Genomic DNA, 14,536 nt, shown 5'->3' with positions numbered 1-14,536 from the left:
AGACCATCATCCCCCTCTGCACTTATCATCGAACTCTGAACTGGGAATTTGCTCATTCTTAAGTTCCTCGACTTCCTCATTGGCAGACCACAATCAGTACATATTGCCAATAAACTTTCTCCTCAGTGACCATAAACACAAAAGCACCATAAGCTGTGTGTTCAATCTATATTCCCATGACTGCGTAGTCCGATACAACCCCAATTCTGCCTTACCACCATTGTTGAATGAATAATGGGTAACAGTTAGTCAGCAGAGTGAGTCAGCAGAGAGATTAATAGTCTGATTGAATGGAGGCTGAAAAGCATTCTTTACTCTCAATGTTAGCAAGACCAAAGAGATGATTGTTGATCAGCTGACTTCAGGAAGGAAAAGTCAAGGATCCAGTAATCTGTCTTCATTAATAGGATGGCTATGGAGTGAGTCAACAGCATCAAGTTCTTGGGCAAACACATCTCTGAAGATCTGTCCTGGGCCTAGCTGATTGATGCAATCACAAAGAAAGCTTAATGCCACTGCTGAGAAGATTGAGGAGATTCGGTATGTTGCCAAATACTGTATTGGACCTTTACAGGTAGACGGTAGAGAGCCTACTGACTAGTTGTATCACGACCTGGTTCTACAATTTGAACGCCTGGAAACAGAAGAGATTACTAAAAGTGGAAGACATTGCCTGGTGCATCATTGGTGTTGACTTCCCAACTGTCGTGGGGAACCTTTAGGAGGCGCTCTCATCTCACTGCTGTCATCGGGAAGGATGTACAGGAGCCCGAGTACCACCAGGTTAAAGAACAGCTTCTTCCCAAAAAGCGTTTTTGAGCATTGCACAACACTAATCACAGCCCTTCCTCAACAACACTGTCAATTTATTTTATTTTTATTTTTTTTGCAATTAAAGATGGCGCCTACCTGCGGCGACATTTTGCCAGCAGCCCAACAGAAGAGGATAATTTACAGCTAGATTCAACTTACCTGGTTCAGAAAAACGGCAGAAATCGGCACCGTAACAGACAAGCTGTTAGTGCATATGAAGGCACCAGCGATTTTGCGATCTCTCGCAGCTGCGGGAGCCTTCGACTGCAAGCGTTCCCTGGATCGTTGGAGAGAACCCGACCCGACCGGGAATCACAGGTACTGTACCTGGAAACACCGGGAAGCCCTCCGGAGCTGACGAGCAGGATTTCCCAGGAGCAACGGAGCTGGAGATGCCGTCTGAGGGAATCCCTAATCTTAACGGAGCTGGAGCTGCCGACTGTGAGGGAATCCCCAATCTTAACGGAGCTGGAGCTGCCGACTGTAAGGGAATCCCCGTTCCAGCGCAGGCTCGCAAAAATAGCAGGTTCAGTAAGACCAGTACCTGGAAACAACAGGGAGGCCTCCATTGTGTCCGGAAACGTGGCCGACGGGCAGGACTTCAGGTCAGACTGATGCGCAGGGGACTTCGGGCCCCTCTCCCTACCATTCTTCTGGCCAATGTACATTCCCTTGAAAATAAAGTGGAGGACTTAAGAACAATGCTGCTTTACCAAAGGGAGCTGAGGGAATGCTCCGTGTTCTGTTTCACAGAGACATGGCTCACCCCCAGCTCCCCAGACTCAGCAGTCCAGCCTGGTGGTTTCTCCATCCATCGCATGGACCGTACACTGGCATCTGGGAAAGGGAGAGGAGGGGGCGTCTGCCTCGTGGTCAACTCTGCGAGGTGCTCAGACGTGGCAGTCCTGTCCAACTCCTGCTCTCCACACCTCGAACACCTGCCGGTGAAGTCCCTTCTACCTACCAAGGGAATTCACCTCCATCATCCTGACCGCGGTCTACATCTCCCCAGGCTGACGTCCATCTGGCGCTGGGGGAGCTGCACGCCATGGTCAATAAGCACCAGATGGCTTACCCCGAGGCATTTACCACCATAGCTGGGGATTTCAACAAAGCCAACCTTAAGAAATCGCTCCCTAACTTCCACCAACATGTCTCCTGCAGCACCAGAGGACCAAACACCCTCGACCACTGCTACTCCACCATTAAGGATGCCTATCGTTCTATTCCTCGCCCTCACTTTGGTAAATTGAAGAGCGCACCCCCAGAGGTGAGGACTTTTCAGAGCTGGTCGGGGGAGGGGGGGGGGGGGGGGGCTGAGGAACAACTCCAGGACTGTTTGGAGTCTGTAGACTGGGCAATGTTCAGGGACTCGGCAACGGACCTGAACGAATAAGCCACAGTCGTTACAGACTTCATAAAGAAATGTGTGGAGGACTGCATCCCTACAAAAACCTTACGAGTGTTTCCCAATCGGAAGCCTTGGATAAACTATGAGATCCGCACTCTTCTGAAGACCGGACACCGGGCATTCATTTCCGAAGATACAGAGGTCTACAAGAAGTCCAGATACGACCTTGGTAAGACCATGAAAAAGGCCAAAAGGGATGAGATGGATGTTCGGCAGCTGTGGCAGGGCTTGTATGCTATCACTTCTTACAAGGCGAAATCAGGAGGCAGTTCAAATGTCAGCGAGCATCACTCCCTGACGAGCTCAATGCGTTCTATGCACGCTTTGATAGGGATGGAGGAGGGAGAAAGGAAGAGATTTTTACCATTTTAATTACCTTACTCCCAGGATATCTGCATCGGTATCCTGGGATTTGGTGTGCCATTGCTGAGGAGTTGGTAACTTTGCACACGAGCATAGATAGTCTTTTCCAGTATTTGATTATCACCATGAGAATCAAACTTTTTAAAAACATAGTTAACGTTTTGCAAGACTGATGTATTTTTGGTTGTTCCTTGAGGCTGAACCCTTGTATAATCTGAGTTTAGGAGAGTTCTCATCTGTTTTGGGCCTCAAATTGTTTATCGTTACTTTTTTTAAATATCTTGAACCCTCTATGTTTAGCACTTTGAAGAAGTTCCAGACTGTTTTCAGATGGTTTAGTTTGCAATAATGAAAGCCTGTTTGAAAATAATCACAAAAATGCTAAAATTATGACCCTTGAAGAGAAGGGAATAATTAGTTACATCAGTGAAGTTACACCCTTGTGCGCCCAATCATTTAACTTTTACTGTCTACAACAAAATGGTTTTCAAAGTATATTTCTTTAAAGATTTAAAATAATGGAAGAAATCTTTTGCAAAAGGATAAAAAAATAACCTGAAATATGTAGATTAGATTAAGTTTTAGATATTTACCACTTAGTCAGTGTTTTCCCTTATTTCCAATATTTCCTTTTCTATAGTGCCAAATCTGACTCCTTGATCTGTCCCCAAATAAATGCCGTTTTAAATTTTTTTAAATAAAATGTGCTTGTGTAGCAAGTTACTGCAGATGCTGAAACACAAAATGCTGGAGTAACTCAGTGGGCCAAGCAACATCTCTGGAGAGAAAGACAATTTACTTGAGTTGGCAGGTGCTGAAAATACTAGGTAGACACACAATGCTGGAGTAACTCAGCGGGTCAGGCAGCACCTCTGGAGCGAAGGAATGGTTGACGTTTCAGGTCGAGACCCTTCTTCAGACTGATGTCGGGGGAGGGGGCGAGACGAATATATAATGTAGTCGGAGACAGTAAGACTAGTGGGAGAACTGGGAAGGGGGAGGGGATAGAGAGGGAGACCCTAATGAGAGCCTCGTCTTTGTAACGTATGGGGGGGAGGGGGAGCAAGAGCGGAGCTGCGGGACATCGAGGAGACCCTGGTGAGAGCCTCATCTATAATGGAAGAAGGGAACCCCCGTTTCGCAAAGAATGAGGACATCTCCGATGCCCTGGTATGGAACACCTCATCCTGGGCACAGATGCGGCGTAGACGGAGGAATTGGGATAGAGTCTTTACAGGAAGCAGGAAGGGAAGAAAATACTAAACTGGGTAGATTGTTCATTTTTAGGTCCTGCCTTATTTTGCACTCCCTTGATTTCAGTGCACAGCAAATTCAGGAAATGTGTAAAGCCAACATTGTGCCTGATCTTGTTAGTTTGCCAGTTGGTGGATTACTATAACATTTCCCTAACATGTTCAATGAAGTCATGCTTCTTTAAGCAGGTCTATTTTTATACAGTGCATTCAGAAAGTATTCAGACCCCCTCACTTTTTCCACATTTTGTTACGTTACAGCCTTTTTCTAAAATGGATTAAATTAATTTGTTTATCATCAATCTACACACAATACCCCATAATAAAAAAGCAAAACAGGTGTTTAGAAATGTTTGCGAAGTAATTAAAAAGAAACCAAATATCATATTTACATAAGTATTCAGACCCTTTACTCAGTACTTTCTTGAGGCACCTTTGGCAGCGATTACAGCCTCAAGTCTTCTTGGGTATGATGCTACAAGCTTGACACACCTGTATTTGGGTAATTTCACCCATTCTTCTCTGCAAAACCTCTCAAGCTCTGTCAGGTTGGATGGGGAGCGTTGATGCACAGCTATTTTCAGGTCCCTCCAGAGATGTTCGATCGGGTTCGAGTCCAGGCTTGAAGTTGAAAGACACCACTTACTGCAAATGGTGGCATGAAGTTGATAGGCACTACTTACTGCAAATGGTGGATTGGTTGCTTTGGCTTGAAGTTGAAAGGCACTACTTACTGCAAATGGTGGCTTGGGAGCTTTGACTTGAAGTTGAAAGGCACTATTACTGCAAATGGTGGCTTGGGAGCTTTGACTTGAAGTTGAAAGGCACTACTTCCTGCAAATGATGGCTTGGGTGTGGCTTGAAGTTGAAAGGCACTACTTACTGCAAATGGTGGCTTGGGTGTGGCTTTAAGTTGAAAGGCACTACTTACTGCAGATGGTAGTTTGGGTGCAATGGCTTGAAGTTAAAATGCATTACTTACTGCTAATGGGGGCGTGGGTGTGGCTTGGGTGTGGTTTGAAGTTGAAAGCCACTACTTACTGCAAATGGTGGCTTGGGTGCATTGGCTTGAAGTTGAAAGGCACCACTTACTGCAAATGGTGGCATGAAGTTGAAATGCACTACTTACTGCAAATGGTGGCTTGAGTGCTTTGGCTTGAAGTTAAAAGGCACTACTGTAAATGCACTTACTTCCTGTTTACACTGTATATTGATTTTAGATAAAACGCTACCACTTACGGCTGTGATTTTTGGCCATCTAACTCAGTCCCCCTCCGCTGAGCAGGTGCAGAGAATTCTTCCCATCAATGAAAAATAAAAGTGTTATTAGTTTTTTTTTAATGTTGAGAATCTCTCTCCTGTCAATCACTCCATGAAAGCCACACCTTTTCCGGTGGGGGGGGGGGGGGGGGGGGGGTTATAAAACCCGGAAATGTGGGTGTGGCTCAGTCTCTGCAAGATGGAGGAGGGAGAGGTCACGACTCGCTGTCTTTAGTGGCTTTGCACCCTACTTCAAATGGTATGAAACTGCACTTGAATTTGGTGGCCTTGCACCCTGCTAGAAGTGGTAAGAAACTGCACTTGAATTTGGTGGCCTTATACCCTGCTTGAAATAGAATTTCAAGGATTAGCCGTGAGTCAACTACCAGCCCACCAGCCATGAGTGAGTGAGTTGCCAGCACAACAGGCTTGATTGACTGAGACGCCAGCCCAAGAATCCATTTGGCGCACAATTTGCATACTAGCCCTCTGGAAACCAGTCCCTTCAGCCCACAACACTCATACTAGCGCTCCAGAAAGCCCCCCCTCCCCCCCAACTGGCCACCAATATTAGAATTGGTGGAGAGGTGGAATATTGCGTTGGATGACCAGCCCTCCTGTGTGATGCTGGGACCCAACGGGTCCCATTTAGTCTAGTATATAATATAAACGGGACTGTGGGTTCCCATCCTACCCCTTCCAAAGTCCACAGTCAGTTCCTCAATCCCACAGGATACAGGGTAAAGTCAATCATATGTGCCATGTAAAAGCATGCAGGTTGGTAAAATGGTGGTCTACTTTTTTTTTGTTAGATATTGTAAAGAAACTTGCTTTGTACTTAAGCAAGTTTTCAATGGATATGAGAAAGTGAGAAAGGGGGAGGGTTAGATGTCCCCCTTGAGAGAGCTCTGCCTGTGCAATAAGATTGTGGCTGGTCTTGATCTTGGCCTCAACTCCTGCTCTGGAACCTTCAACGATCCTTTATTTCAAATATCTAGCTGTTTTGGCTTTGAATACTTTTCATGATTTAATCCCTCAAACCTCTGGGGTGTCATTTCCAAATGTTCATGACTGAGAAATTCTTTGTGCCTGCTGTAAATAGGCAACTCCTTATTCTGAAAATGTTCTCTGTTCTAAACATCCTGGATGAGAGGAGACATTACTCAATATTCTCCCTCTCGCGTCACATTCAGTAAGGTAGTAGAATCAATGAATGGTTGTAAACATGGAAAGAGGCCCTTTGGTTCAATGAATCCCGATTATCTCTATGAAAGCAAACTCTAGGATGGATATATCCAACACAAGAAGACATAGATTTAAGGTGAAATGGAGAAAGATTAGGAAAAATCTGAGGCAAATTTATTTTACAGAGTAGTGGGTGCCTGGAATGTGCTGCCAGGAGAGGTGGTAGAAGCAGATACAATGGCAATGTTTAAGAGGCATTTAGATCTACATATGGACAGGAAATAGAGAGATTCTGACCATGTGCAGGCAATTGGGATTATTAGATTGGCATCATGGTTGGTGCAAATGTCAAAGGTAGTATTTGAATATTGTCCAGTTCATCATCCTTGTAGCTGGGCAATGTGAACTGCATGCAATTCTCCCAAGTGTCGTCTCACGAATGACTTGTATAGTTGTAACATGACTTGGATGTTCATTTATTTTTGTCATGTGTCCTGAGATATTGTGCGCTATTAAGGTAAATCTTGCCATACAGGTAGCAAAACAGAGAAAGAGTGCAGAATATGTTACAGCTACAAAGAGAGTAGATACAAAACGTGCAAAGGTCTTCACCCTATCTGTGTTACCACTTTCCGAGATCTATGTACCTGTACCCCCAGTCTCAGTTCTACAATGTTTTCCGGGGCCCTACTATTTACGGTGTAGATTCTGCTGTGTTTTAATGTGGATCATTGAACGGTGAAAAGAATGAAGTGAAGCCAACAGCTGCATATAGTGAATTAAGAGGAAGGTAAACATCGATGGTCATAGCTTCGGTGGGAATCTGTACAATATGTTCGAAAGTGCATGGCATGAGAAGACTGAGAAATCCAAGCCCATTGTTGATGATGTGTCAGCATGTTGAATAGAATTCCTCTGAATGCATAATTTAACAATGTCGGTAGTACATTAGTTACTTGGGAAATCCTGCAGGCAAGCATGGATTGAGAGAGACCTTTCAAACTAATTCTTGCAAGTGTGTTTCCTCATAGGGGAGCCATGAATATATAAATCAATTTATGGCCCAATCGTGCTGGAATTATTTGAGAATGATTGAGAATTGAGAATTTATTAAAACAACTCTGCTGCTTGGGGAAAGGAACCAGTTAAGGTCAGGCACAAATCTAGCTGCAAACATGAAGAGTCAGTAAGCAGAATTACTACTAGGTGGTAGGGAAGATTGGCAAAACTATATACACACACACCTTGCACCTTCCTCTCAAGACAATTTTTCCAGGTCTGTTCTGGAGCAACTGATGAAGCTGAAGTGGGTACCCAGACTTTGCTGTAGTTGGTGTGAAAGTTGATTGGTGTGTCTGGTGGGAGGGTTGTTTGAGAGGTGGCGTACTCCTATTGCCATTTACACAAAGCTGTGTGTCAACTGGGCTTGTAGTTAAGATTCCTAGTGTGATTATGAACACTCCATTTGAGTGGCCATGGATTCCAGGAGTTGGTGATGACGCTGTGCTCCTTCCAGCATGCATTGGGTGTGTCTCAATCCTTGATAAGTTTGCCTTAATTCTCTCAATGAGGTGGGGTCCAGAGTGCTAGGAATTTAGCTTGTCTTGACAATACTAAAAAAATCATGTACATTAAGAGTGTCAGCAAGTTACTGGACCTTCTGTGCTCTTTCCATTTACTTTTTAGGTCGTGGGTTTTCTATTGATCTTTATATTAAATAAAAAGGTTGGGCCCGTTGGGTGTGGTGTTTCCTGTTAGTGACCTAGTCGTGTGAGGTGGTTAGTAATAGGGAAGAAGACTGGCTTGCCCCCTCCTACATTAAAAGTCTTCTCACCCACCACTCCACCTCCAGGTCCCTCAGATCGGCCGACTTGGGGCTGCTGAATATCCCGCGGTCTAGGCATAAGCTTTGGGGCGACCGCGCCTTTGCGGTTGCAGCTCCTAGACTGTGGAACAGCATCCCCCTTCCCATCAGAACTGCCCCCTACATCGACTCCTTTAAGTCAAGACTAAAATCTTATCTATACTCCCAAGCCTTTCCTGACGTCCACTGAGCGAGGGCTATATGTATGTAGTTTGTTTGTTTATACTATTCTTATAACAAATGTAAAGCACTTTGGCCAACGAGAGTTGTTTTTTTAAATGTGCTATATAAATAAATGTGACTTGACTTGACTTATAGACTCCAGGTATTCGTAATCTCTTATTTCCTACTTGCTACTGTACGATGGGGAACTTTTCGTGACTAATGGTTTGGTGTAATGTTAGTTTTATCGATTTGGGGGTCGATAACGGGCAGCACAGTGGCCCAGCGGTAGAGTTGCTGCCTTGCAACGCCAGAGACCCGGGTTTGATCTTGACTACAGGTGCTGTCTGTACAGAGTTTGTACATTCTCCCCGAGACGCGTGGGTTTTCTCCGAGATCTTCTGTTTCCTCACACACTCCAAAGACATACAGGTATGCAGGTTAATTGGCTTGGTGTATGTGTAAATTATTCCTAGTGCGTGTAGGATAGTGTTAGTGTGCGGGGATCACAGGTTGGAGTGGACACGATGGCCCGAAGGGCCTGTTTCTGTGCTGCATCTCTAAACTAAAAATAGTAACAGTTGGCGACTGAGGGGATGATCAATGATCAGAAGCCCTTTGCTTCAGAAATGAATATTTTAGATCAGTTGAGGTACATTAAAAAAAAATACAAACAAGGTTAAATTGTAAGATTGGTGTAAGCCCAATCAGCAAAAAATTTTGTAATGATTTACTATCTTTATTGGTTAATAATCTCTTGATCAAAAATAATTAGATCTTTAAACTGCGTTCATTTGTTTTCTCATTTAATTAATCATTTTTCACAATTGATAGGGGTTCTCCTTTGCATGGGCCGAGTTTAGGGAACAGTCCGACGTTCCTAGAGACTGACAAAGTGTGAAGGCATCAAGCGGGTGAGGGCAGAGGGATGGATCTGTATATTCCAATGAACCTGGAAACGCTCAGTAATTCCCACACTAAGCTCTCACAATAATGTTTTACACCACTACTCGTGTTTGACAGTGAATGGATCTGATTTCGTGTTGAGTAATCTGTTGTGACCTTGTTCTTGCTTCACTCTTTAGCAATTTTCTCAGTACGGAGGTGCACCAGGAGGTCCCGGTGGTGCAGGTTTTCCTGGAGCTGGCGGTCAGGGATATCCCGGAGCTGGAGGTGGAGGTTACGCAGCATTTGCAAGCCAACAGCAGGATCCACTCTATGGATACTTTGCCGCAGTGGCTGGTCAGGTAGGTTACATTTTGTCAGTTGACACATATGAAGTGCATTGCTCAGTGAAGGAGATCGCAAAAGTGGAAATTGTGCATTCACCCATGTTATAATAGGCAAAGTGCTGGAGTAACTCAGCAGGTCAGGCAGCATCTCTGGTGAACATGGGTGGGTAACATTTTGGATTGGGTCTCTTCTTCAGACTTATTTGTACGCTCCAAGTCAATGAAGTCAGTGATTTGTGCTCTTTTTAGATGCAGGGAGCAGTTTTAGATGCATGTTTTAAATGGGGCAGTATGATCCCTGTGCCCTACATGAATTAAATTAGAATCATTAGAAATTTAGAGCATGGAGGGAGGGTGTTTGATCCATTGCTGTAGTGCTGGTCTAAATAAAAGCTATTTAGGAAAATCTAATTTTCTGTTTGTAACCCACAGAATACAGCATCTGTTGTAACCCACAGAATACAGCATTCAAGAGTTTTGAATTTGATGAGATTTCTTCCTCCAACAAGCATTATTGTCATTATTTATTTGGAGTTCTGGTTGACCCATTACAATAAGGATGTGGAGACTTTGGAAAAGTGCAGAGGAGGTTTACCAGGTTGATGCCTGGATTTGGGGGTATTAGCTACAAGAAGAGGTCGGACAGAAGGTACGCAAAAATGCTGGAGAAACTCAGCGGGTGCAGCAGCATCTATGGAGCAAAGGGAATATTTCCTTCGCTCCATAGATGATGCTGCACCTGCTGAGTTTCTCCAGCATTTTTGTGTACCTTCGATTTTCCAGCATCTCCAGTTCCTGGGTTGTTGGGTTGTTTTCTCTGGAATGCCGGAGGCTGGAAGGTGACCTGATAGCGGTATATAAAATGATGAGCGGTGTAAATAGGATAGATATAACCAAATAGGCAATGCTAAATCAGATGGTATATTTGTGTGGTGCAGGAAGTTGCATCTCGCAGAAGAAATGTTAAAAATTGGTGATGTATGGAAGTTTTGATTCGGGGGAATGGAGAATTCTTGCGGAGATGTAGGCTGAAAGACATCATGAAGGTAGGAAGCGGGAGGGCATGAAAACGAAAATGGGAATTTTAAAACTGAGTGCGCTCCCAGTGGGATCCGTTGTGGTCAGCATTTGTATATTCAGCATATTTTTAAGGCGGAGATTGACAGATTCTTGATTAGTAAGGGTGTCGGGTTGTGGGGAGAAGGCTGGAGAATGGGGTTGAGAGGGAAAGATGAATGGCACAGTAGACTTGATGCGCCACATGGCCTGATTCTGCTCCTAGAACTTATGAGCAAACAGTGATGTTAAACATGACATGGTGAAATGGATGACTTCTGGATGAGAATTTTAAGAAGGATGCAAATAATCAAGCAGGCTTTAAAATAGTTGAGGCAGGTAGAATGGAAATATGACAGCAGTAGATAAGGGTGGAGATGGCCAACGTTATAGGGGTACGAATAGGTGGTATTTGAATCTCATTTTTATTTTTTTTTATTTTCAGGATGGTCACATAGATGCTGAAGAACTTCAGAGATGTCTTTCTCAATCTGGCATCAGTGGCAACTACAAACGTGAGTTATAAATGTCTATGAAATACACTGATAAGATTGGTAGCTAAAATCTATATGCTATGTTATGAGCATATAGTTATAAAGCTGGGGGAAAAAATAAATTGGCTGCATTGTTGGTATCGTTTTATCTGTAGAAGTGGTCAGGAGCTTTGTTGTATTTAGGCCTGTTCTTTGTTAGCTGTAGATCATTTGTCTGGTCAGATAGTTGTGGTTTCAAATCACACGTGAACACACCAGTGCATCACTGAGGACGATATGTGCTGTCTTTATGAGGCATTAAACAAAGCCTTGTGTGCTTTCGTAGAATTGTAATGCATTCTCCTTTCAATGGAAAATCTAACACTATAAAATTAAAATCGTTCAAGCATGATCGTCACAATCTCTTTTTGCAACAGGTTAAGTTTTTATATATGGTTTTTCACCTTTGGAAGGCCAACTGCCATGGAACCCAAGTCTAATTTGACATCATACTTGGTGACAAGTTGCTCACATGAGATCGGAAGAGTAAGCTTTTTGCTCCTATTCAGCAGTAAAGTTAAATTTCAGAGCTGGATGGATATCTTATCTTGAGAGTAATATTCACCCTAATCCACTGCAACTCCAAGAATAGATTGTGTCCATTATTTTCAATGTTATTCATAGAATGTTGCTGAAAGCAAAATATCTTCTGTAACCACATCATCATATGCACAGGAGTACTTTTGAGTTCAGCATCCTTGGGTTAAATTTTCAAAATGTATTAGTTCAATACATGGTGAGATCATTCAGCAGTGGTTATACCTTTTGTATAATTGAGAAGTACTGATCATCCTTAATGTCCCCTTGAAAGGCACCCATTTCCACCCTGGATTCCATGTGAGGAGGAATCCCACAGGTGGCGATGCCTTCATGCAGTTGCTTCCATTTATTTTTTCTATTCATTTATCAGACATGGGAGGAGCCCAGTGTAGGAGGCGACCATTTAGCCCTTGAAGCCAACACCCTGCAACCTATTCTCACTAATATAATACATATATATATTCTCTCAAAGTCCAATCTTTTTCCTCTTTATTCTACCGTAGTCGGGGCAGTCGAACCATCCGTCGGGGTGATCGGAGATCCTGCAGCCGGCAGTTGAAGCTCCAGCTTCGGGGCGGTCAAAGCTCCCGTGTCGGGCCGGTCGAAACTCCTGCAGCTTGGAGTTCCCGAAGTCGGTCTATGACCAGAGACCGCGAGCTCCGTGATGCTGTCCGCAAGCACCCACGGTTGGAGCTCAAAGGTTGATCCCTGGCAAAGGGATCGCGGGCTGCGATGTTAAAGTCCCATAGGCACCCCGCGGTGAAGCTTTCAAAAGTCGGTTTTCAGCAAAGGCTACCAACTCCTCGATGTTAAGCCGCAGTGAGGACGTAGATAGGATGCGGGGAAAAAATCGTATCTTCGTCAGAAAAAGTTTCCCACAACCCCCACATAAAACAAGGTGATGGGCCTGTCCCACTAATGTGACTTTTCAGCAACTGTCTTCGACCTTCCAGCTTGAGAGCACACGCCTGGAAAAACCAGACAGAGACGGACAGAGAGAGACAGACAGAGATAGGTGGACACAGAGACAGACAGACGGACACAGAGACAGACGGACAGAGACAGAGAGAGACGAACGGACGGACACGGACGGACAGAGAGACAGACGGACAGAGAGAGACGGACAGAGAGACGGACAGACACGGAGACAGACAGACACGGAGACAGAAGGACACGGAGACAGACGGACACGGAGACAGACGGACACGGAGACAGACGGACACGGAGACAGACGGGCAGAGACAGAGACGGGCAGAGACAGAGACGGGCAGACACAGACAGACACAGCAAAGGCGGGGGCCAGGAAAAGCGGGGGAGCGCTGTCTGAAATTCCGCGATGAACAGGAAGGTAAAGACGGCTGGTACAGTGTGCGGTAAGTCCTTTAGAGAGTGGGGAGGGGAAATAGAAGGGGGGGAGGAGAAGGAGTGGAGACACTTTTAAGAAGCCAGACAACTTTTAATAAAGTTTAACGGGCATTTAACATTACCGGTCGGTTTTCCTTGGTTCTGAAAACTCCATTGAGCCAATTAAAATACCTGGTCAGCAAAGGAGATTGCCTACGGCTACCTCGACTGCCTATAACTACACGGCGACCACACTACCACTGCACTACTAGTTCAAAAGAACCATGCCGACCAGTTTTTAGGCGGAAAATGTTTCCTCGACCAAACTGAGGCCGCATGCGGGAACTTCTCTCGAGCATTTAAGAGTTCCAGTGACCTCCTAGGACCACGTGTCGACCATGTTGCGAGTTTCTTGCCATCTACCCCTTCTGTTGCCATTATACTTTTGTACACCTTCAACAGATCGCCCCACAGCCACTTGCATACTAGGGAAAATAAACCCATACAAATGAAATACTCAAATCCTGGTGATTCACGTCTGCATCCTGTCCAGTGCAATCATATTATTTCTATTGTGATTTTTCAAAAAAAATAGATGCAAAATGCTGCAGTAACTCAATGGGTCAGGCTGGGTAACTCAATGGGTAACTCAATGAGTAACTCAATGGCTCTGGAGAACATAGTTTTATAAAGTCAGCGTGCGAGGTTCTTCTTGATGAAGACAAGCCTCCCATTTACCTTCTTCACCTTCCTACCTACCTCTGTCACCTTTAGGGATCTATCAACTGATAGCCCATGGTGCCTCTTGTTCTTCAGCCCTCGCCAGATATTTGTTATTGTGTTTAATAATTCTGCTTCAGTAAGTTAAATAAAATTTATCATAGAAGACGCGTTTCAATACGTGTGAATTATATGTGCTGGTGTAACCTATATATTTTTTTGTTTTGCAGCATTCAGCATGGAGACCTGCAGGCTAATGCTTTCCATGTTAGATGTATCCTTTCATTGCAATAATGTTATGAATGTCAGAATGTTGCTGCACTTAAATATAAATGTGATTATAACATTGGCTTGATGTACCTGAAAATAATTGATTACTGATGCAACATGTTCCACATTTTGTGTAATTCTCTCAAGATATTGACTGGTAACTTTGTTGTGGTACTTTCACACCAGGAAGCCTTAAATAATGGTTCAAATATGGAACGAAAGAAGGGGAAATGCAATGGTGAAATCACAATGTGCTGTCTAATTGGCTGAATGATCTCTGAAAATTCAGTATATCGCTAAACTTAGTTTGCATAGGTGACTGTGGACAGCAATTTTTTTTTAAACTGACAAAACTAAAATTTAAGGGAAAATAAGTAAGTGTAGTTGAGAAATTTTGTACACAATTATTTTAATGAACTTATTTGAACGTCTAAATTGTAACAGCGTTTATGGTGTGGAAAACAAACTGCTGAGGAACTCCATGGGTCATGCAGCATCTATGGAGGGAAATGGACAGACCATGTTTTTGG

General features: G+C 44.0%; 1 protein-coding gene across 1 annotated transcript in view; it reads left to right on the top strand.

Moving 5' to 3' along the window:
• Window positions 1-14,536, top strand: part of sri (sorcin) — a 38,148-nt gene that overhangs the window by 11,339 nt on the left and 12,273 nt on the right. Inside the window, exons 2-4 of the mRNA XM_033012674.1 lie at window positions 9,397-9,558; window positions 11,045-11,114; window positions 13,967-14,010. Of these exons, the coding sequence (XP_032868565.1) occupies window positions 9,397-9,558; window positions 11,045-11,114; window positions 13,967-14,010 (276 nt within the window). The remainder of the gene's footprint in view (window positions 1-9,396; window positions 9,559-11,044; window positions 11,115-13,966; window positions 14,011-14,536) is intronic.

The sequence above is a fragment of the Amblyraja radiata genome, chromosome 2, assembly GCF_010909765.2.
Source record: "Amblyraja radiata isolate CabotCenter1 chromosome 2, sAmbRad1.1.pri, whole genome shotgun sequence".
Lineage (NCBI taxonomy): Eukaryota > Metazoa > Chordata > Chondrichthyes > Rajiformes > Rajidae > Amblyraja > Amblyraja radiata.
The sequence above is the reverse complement of the archived record's forward strand: the minus strand, read 5'-3'. Positions and strand labels throughout refer to the sequence as shown.